At 39.8% G+C, this 8065-nt stretch overlaps 1 protein-coding gene across 1 annotated transcript; it reads left to right on the forward strand.

Annotated features, from left to right (window-relative positions):
* The first annotated feature begins 1624 nt into the window (after positions 1–1624).
* Positions 1625–7623, forward strand: map1lc3a (microtubule-associated protein 1 light chain 3 alpha). Its single transcript, NM_001201304.2, is given in 4 exon segments — positions 1625–1760; positions 3632–3687; positions 3899–4005; positions 7267–7623. Coding segments are annotated over 4 exon segments (366 nt in total). The 5' UTR covers positions 1625–1720; the 3' UTR covers positions 7430–7623.
* The last annotated feature ends 442 nt before the right edge of the window (positions 7624–8065 follow it).

Here is an 8065-nt window from a genome sequence, read left to right on the forward strand (position 1 = left end):
AATTTGGCGTAAACTGCATGAATCCATGGACCCAACCTCAGTTTTCTGATAATGGTTGGTTTAATGGTGTGAGGAGTTTTTTTCTTGGCACATTTGGGCCCATTAATATGAATTGAGCATCTTTTGAATGCCATACCACAGAGGTTCTCAACCTTTTGTAACTAAAGCCCCCAACCCCCCATTGGAGGAGACCAGGTATAATGATGATCTATTCTACATAAAATCTATATATATAACCTAATCTATAATCTGTTTAGATAGATAGATAGATAGATAGACATAGATAGATAGATAGATAGATAGATAGATAGATAGATAGATTTTTTTTGCTTTTATAAAACTATATAACACGGGTATGGAACATGAATTATCAAAAATGTTTCTGAACACTATAACTACTTTGAACAAGAGAACTAGGTTGTAATAATGTGTACTATTTTAAAACTTGTTGAGAACCACTGCCATAGCCGATCTGAGTACTGTTGCTGACCATATGCATCCCTTTATGGCCCAAATTTACCCATCTTCCAGTATGATAATGTGCCATGTCACAAAGCACAAGTCATCTCAAACTGGATCCATGAACATGACAGTGTTCTACAGTGGCCTCTCCAGTCTCCAGACTTGAATCTAGTACAGCACCTTTGGGATGTGGTATAAGGAGAGATTCACAGCATGAATGTGCAACTGACAATTCAGCAGCAATGACGTGATGCAGTCATGTCAACATGGACCAGAACCTGAGAGGAAAGTTCCTTGTGGAAACCATGTGACCAAGAACTCGAAGCTGTTCTGAGAGCAAAGGGAGGTCCTACCACTGGAATAAAGTTGGTTTGATGTTGCACGATCGATATTCGCAGAGATGCGGAAATTAAGGGACCGTCTCTAAAGTTACACACGACATTAAAACAATCGTGGATCATCAGTTCTTTTAATTATTCCATTAATAGGACGTCTTTTTTTTTTTTAAGAAAACCATTCAATCCAGTATGGGTCATTTTGACCCCCTTTATGCTTTCGTGAAGGGTTTTTTTGGTTCATGCATTGTAGGGTTAAATATCAAACATCTAAAAGGTGTGAATCATACCTGACACCTAGTCGAACACGGTACAGTTGGATGTGTGACTGTACATCATTCCCTTCAAATGCTATTGAGCTTTAAATGATGGTATATTTTGTGTATGGGCCCATTCTGCAGTGAAATTCATATAAAATTTACATATTTAATAGCTTATTTTAATAAATATCATAAATCTGAGAGGGGGGCATTATACCTGACACCTAGATGAACACTTTACAGTTGGTTACATGACTGTAAGTCATTCCCTTCAAATGCTATTGAAGTTAGAAACGTGTTTAACAACGTCGTGTGTAACTTCAGAGACGGTCCCTTAATTTCCACATCTCTGCACGTCAAACCAACTTTATTCCAGTGGTCCTACCATGTATTAGTCAGAGGCTCCTAATAAGTTCTTTTTGCTGTTATAGGTGTGATAACAGTTTGTTGTATTGCATGGTATGGTATAGAAGCAGTAGACTGTTGTACAGACCTTCCCCTTTAATCTTGCCCCGGCGTGACGTCACACGCGTGTGTTATTGTGCGGTTGTTGTGACACAGAGCCTTGAGTCAGTGTGTTGATCAGCTTTTAGTGAAGGCAGGACAGATCATAAAGCAGTCGGAAAAGCGCAGAAATAGAGTTGTTTCTCTCAGATTGTAGTGATGCCATCCGACAGACCTTTTAAACAACGACGGACATTCGGTAGGTTTCATGACAAGCTGAGAAGCTACAACATGTCAGCAGTGTTTGTTTACCAACGAGCTGCTGTTCAACCGGACAGCTAGCTAATGGTCATTTGTGAATTCTTCCTATAGCATGTAGCTAATTAGCTTCCACTACTGGTCGGTTTAGCTTCTGTAAGGGTTAATATTATATTTCAGTAAACAGCTGTCGGGCCTAAGGCTAGCATTACCCAGTCTATAGTCAGTTTATTGTCTGTTTAGCTCGGTGCTAGCCGACTAGAACAGGGTGTTATGAATGTTAGCTAGCTGGCTAGCGGTGTCATGTAAACACGTAAATGCAGAGTCATCATAACTTCAGTTAACGTTAGACGGCCATTTTTGTTTTTGTTTTGGGAAACATGAGACCTCTTAACTAGCTAGCTGATCACGTGATTTTGTGTCATATATGGTCGTACATTGCAAGCTATTCTAGCTAGCTAGTATGACTGCTAATAAGAGCGTGTCATGTTAGCTCGTGGTTTTATTTGGCAGTAAGACAGCTCGTGTTTGTGGAAGATGATGCTGTAATTTGATGTGCTGTATATTCCACACTGAGGACTGGGTGTGTGCAGGGAGGAGCATGAAATGCTAGTTTATCATCTGCTCTGGGACGGATTTGTTAGCTTTCGGATCATGTAATTGCAGGCTTTATGTGGCCCAGCCTTTCACATTACAGCATAAATAGCAGTTTCATCCCAGATAGGCACACGCTGGTGACAAACTAGGAGGATGCAGATGTCGCCCAGTGTTAACATCTGTTTTCAGGGGAGGGGAGAGCTGCTAATGCATGCTCAAGAAGTCGCTCGAACATGACGTCATGGACTAATTGACATACTCCTTAGAGCATGGTCATGTGCTTATCAAAACGCGCTATCATGAAGGAGGGGTTTCGAAAGAGAGAATAGAACAGAAAACAATAGCGTTGATTAGAAGTTGTATGTTATAGAAAGAAGTCATCTGTGTTATGGAAACTAACTATTTACATATTTACAAAATTCCATCATTTCTATTAGGAACACAGACTAAGAGGCTTTACACACAGATTGAACCTGCTCTCAATATAAAATTTCTCATATAAAGTCAGTAAAGGAATCTTAAAAAGTCATCAAATTTCGTGACAGACTCACAAGGTTGGCAACATTGAGGCCTTCTGTTAAAATGTTGGTAATGTGAAGCAAAAGCAGGGGGGTCTGGGACTTTATTCAATCAATATTAACCTTGTAATTATTATTCAGGTTATTATATGCCTTGTGGACTGGTCCCTTGAACTGGTTTAATCCAGGACTCAAAATGTCAACCAGAGCCACAAACCATTTTAATAAAACTAGGAAAGGTGTAGTAGAAAAGTGCCAGTCTGCAGTTGAACATGATGTAACTGTTTTGGGTTCTGAAGGTGTAAAGTTCAGGAATAAAAAGCTCTGATGGCTCTGACTTCTAAACACGATGGCACATGCCTGCCTAATGTGCCTAATCTTGAATACACCTCAAATGAATCATTGCTGAAATAATTTGTTGGTTTGTTATTTGTTTATGGTGTGAACACAATGTTGAGTAAACAGCAGACCTGTCATTGTTTAATAGCGGTTATTTAATGGTTTACCATAGCAACATGGGAAGAAAATACCATACTGTATATTTGTTACTATTAAGATCAAATCCCAAGCAATGTTAATGAGTATATCTGAACAGGTTACGAGTGACTTTAATGATAATTCAAGCTTCATAATTGTTTCCACAGTATAGACTAGCTTGTAATGAAAGTCTAAGTGTGTCATGGTTCCTATTTGTGGTTAGTGCATGTGAACTGTTTTCTAAAGCATGTGGTTATTCATTTCACTATTTGGTTTCCAGCTGATCGCTGCAAGGAAGTGCAGCAGATAAGAGAGCAGCATCCTAATAAAATTCCGGTAAGACCCTTTCCAAGTATTTTATTAGAACGTGATCCGAAACCAATAACACTTTAGCTAATCTGCAGTGTCTGATATTCTGATTCAGTCTCTCTGTCTCTCAGGGTCACGATTTGTGTGTGGGTGTGTGTGTGGGTTACTGAGTGCAATATGACCGTGTGGTTGAAACTGACTGCATGTGTATGCTTTGCTTTGACCTGTTTGCTCCTAGGTTATAATTGAACGCTATAAGGGAGAAAAGCAGCTACCTGTTTTGGACAAGACCAAGTTTCTAGTGCCTGATCATGTCAACATGAGTGAACTGGTGAAGATTATCAGGTAAGAACAGAAAAGTCAAAGTCAAGTATTTATAAACTGTCTGACTGGGTGTGAAATATTTTAAATAGCCAAGCTTGAGATAACTAAAGATGTCCAAGAAAATACTGAGCAAAAAAAAAAAAAACGGGCCACTTGCAGACTGCACGCTTCTATCTACAGTTCCACATGATCGTTTTTGTTTACTTGCTGTCTGGGACCTTAGTCACACATTTAAAGCTCCTGCTGTCCCTCAGCAGAGTGTTGCTCAAGCATGTCAATGTTCCAGCTCTAAAATTAGTTGTGTTGTCATTGGAAGCCAGTTGCTTCTGTAGTGTCTCATGTTTGTTGGATGCTACGAAGCGTGTTAGAGAAGAGAAATCAAACTCGACACCATGTCAGAGGAACAGATTAGCAGGGTGTAGTGTGGCTCGTCATCTATTTTAACATCCACCACGACATGACCTAAAGCAGATGACATTCGCAAGGAGTTGGTTATTTTGTAGTTGGTTATTATATGTTTATTACGGTGCCTTTGTTTGGTGGGAATCATTTCGCCAGAATGTTTACCGCCAGCGCTAAATGTATTTACTTAACACTTATTGCCTTCCAAACGTTATACTTTAATTGCACTATAAGTCACACCATTCAGTGTAGTTATACCCTCTGGAGATAAAGGAAGAATCAACATATGGTCAAGGACTGCTCTTCTTGACTGACTGACTGACAGTTTTCTTACATAACACACTAATACATGAGCATCGTGTTCACTGAGTGTCCACAATTTCCAACCCCCCCCCCCCCCCCCCCCCCAAATAACTTTTTAGTGATATCTTTCCCATAGTTCTAAATGCAGATCTCCCGTTAGAGTCACTTGAGTGGATGTCTCACCTTTGTAAGAGACTTCACGTACTCCCAGCATCACAGCCGCTGAAGATGCAGTGAAGAAGTTGTATTTTTGAAGGAAAGGTGCCCCCCAAAAAGACAGCTAAATTTGTATATGTTTGTGCGAATCATCTTACACCAGACTGCTTTGTGAACGCGGGTCAATACAAAGCAGGATTTGCTGAAAAGTTTATTTTCAAGCATGGATCAGAACCAGCTGTTGGTGATCTGGCTTCATATCCAGAAGACGTAAGTAAGTAACGCGCTTTATATTTTGCGAATGTCTGTTTGGAAATCGCCTGTCCGAACGAGCTTGTTAGCAGATACTACGGCTAACGTTACCATCGTCTCTGATTGTATTCACAGAGGACAGAGCTCTCTGTGTCGTCATTGTTATTTTAAACCCGAAAACGCCTGCTGTCTGTATTATATGTATAATTCATACATATTGGACTGAACACTGGTATTTACTGTGTAAGTCATACTGGTTCTCTTGAGTTGTTGTTGCGGTAGTATCTGAAGCACGAGCTGTAAAAGCACAGCCCTCTTCTCGAAAGCAAGGGCTCATTTGCATTTAAACACACGAAAACAGTGTATTTTTACTTCCACCCAAAAGGGGCATTTACAGCATGGTATAATAAAATATCCGTGGGTTATTTTGAGCTGAAAGTTCAGACACATTCTGGGGACACCTGAGGCTTGGAAAAAGAGGCATAATGGGTCTCCTTTATCAGCAGCTCTGACTGTAATTCGAATCACAGGTTTATATTAATGTGCTCTTTGTAATACACAATCTTTTTTGTAGTAACAACTCACACAGGGACTTGTATGCGGAATGTCTCCGCATAAATGGTTGTGAATATGGGGAATTTTCTGTGAGGAGACATTTATTGAACATTTTCTGAGTCTCCTCAGTCCTCATTTTGCATCAATCTGAAATAAAGTTGTAACTTTTAAGTTTTCTTCAGGACAAAGCACTTGGGGTTTTTTTTTCTGTAACTGGACAAGCTGTAATATTTTTTAATATTATGCCAGATCTTGCATAAAAGAAACAGTGTTTCAGGACTGTTACAGACATATCTAATCCTCCGTGGTATACTTGTAGTAACGGCTAATGATTAAATTAAATAGAACATATGAATTATTATTTCTTCTTCCAAACTCGTCCTGCATTTTTTGTCTCCAAAAAAAGAGCAGAATAGTTTCTGAACTATCGAATTCATGTCCACCCTTGCTCCATATTTTCATGTTTAGTCTTAAAAAATGAATATCGCTGGATTCGGAGACTGTGTTTTGAATTGGAGACCATGAAATCATCTTTGATTTCGAGTTGTAAAATATTACAGAGATCAGGGGTTTGATTTCTGTTCCACAGGACAGATGCTATAGTGAACGCAACCATGTGACAATGCTCTGTTTCATTGAATACATTCCTCTATGTTTTGTTTGAGGGCACAGTTTTGCATCAGCTAAAATATTTAGACAAGATGGGGAAGACAATCTCAGTTTATGAGGTCGGAGTGACTCTTGTTAATTGAATAACTAGCGTTTTATTCCCCTCATACTTGCTGATATAAACGTACCAGTCATTTTTACACAGGTTTATACAGTCTTTAACTTGCAGGCTGCAGGTTTTTATTTCAGCCACGTAGGAGTCACCTAATACCTAATCGTTTGTGTTCATGACTCATGAACATTTTTTTTTTGCTCAGATCGGATCTGTCTGTCTTGGGGGTCACTTATGTAACCTCAAGAGGCCCATATTTGTCTTGAGAACGCACCTGTCCCATGCGCACAGTGATTTCTTGGGCATTTATTTCATACTTGATGTAGGTATGTTCCTCATAGTTTTGTTTGAATCGATTTTTCCAAATATCACGTAAATCACCAATTTCCTTCTACTGACTGTAGTCACTGCTGTTGCTGTCCTCCATTGTTTTGCCGGATGATGAGGATGACGGTGATACGCGGTCATATAAGCCACGTTATTCCGATCTGACTCTTCTCATTCATGTCTCATGGCCACGTATCTGATCTAGGACCACATACAAAACTGACTCAGGTCTGATTTGAAAAGATCAGATTCAGTATCCATACAGTCCTGGAAAAACAACAACAACCCAGATCTTTCACATTAAGGCAGAAAATCAGTTGCGTCACCTCAACCTGGTAATGTGAATGTAGTCTTAGTCATTTGGAAACCAAGTGTAATTGAGTAAGCACGTGGACTCGTGCATGGCTCCACTTTAACCGCAGCCTCACTGACACTTTATGAGACCCCTGGTGTAGATTCATTTAAGTAGTCATTTGCTTTACTGTGTAAATGGGGTATTATTAATCTGCTCTATTCCTGTGGGACGTCCTTATGATTTTCCTTGTGTTATTGACTCTGGCCTGCAGGCGTCGACTGCAGCTGAACCCCACTCAGGCCTTCTTCCTCTTGATCAACCAGCACAGCATGGTCAGTGTGTCCACCTCTATCTCTGAGATCTACGAGCAGGAGCGGGATGAAGATGGCTTTCTTTACATGGTCTATGCCTCCCAGGAGACATTTGGCCACTAAGTTCTCCACTGGCTTCGTGTGACCAGAGAAAGCCAAAAGAAGCCTGGAGAAAGAAAGCAGGTTCCTGCTAACCGTAGCCCTGTGATCTCTCTGTTTCTCTCTCCTCTCTGTAAGTTGTACCTTTCTCCTGCCATCATAAAGTTAACACTACGTTCATTGTGTCTCATTACGACACGAGTGTGCATCTCACAGCACTACTGTATCTACTAGTTTCTCCCTTTAACCTTTTTATCAACTTGACTCTCTTATTCCACTTAGTAATCTTAGCCTGTGTGTGTGTGTGTGTGTGTGTGTGTGTGTGTGTAAAGAGCCACACTTCTACTCTGTGCTCTGGCCCTGACTGTTCTTCAGTTGATTGTGTTCTTTGATTTTATTGCTAGGGTCAGTGTGTAAAATAATGAGTAACACGTTTCATGACATTGTACTGTAAGTAGGCGAGTGTCTGTTATATCCTTATCCCCTTTTTGTTTTTTTAAATATATATAAATATTAGTCTGTAGTTTTTATCCCCCCCCAGTGCTTGCTTGTAGTGATCAGCGAATTGATGCTGTAGTGAGATTTTAAGATATTTCTTCAAAAGCAAAAATAAAGTCTTAGTGAAGTCCTGTAAATTTGTTTTACATATTAGCTTTTACA

This window comes from Ictalurus punctatus, chromosome 21 (assembly GCF_001660625.3).
Source record: "Ictalurus punctatus breed USDA103 chromosome 21, Coco_2.0, whole genome shotgun sequence".
Classification (NCBI taxonomy): domain Eukaryota; kingdom Metazoa; phylum Chordata; class Actinopteri; order Siluriformes; family Ictaluridae; genus Ictalurus; species Ictalurus punctatus.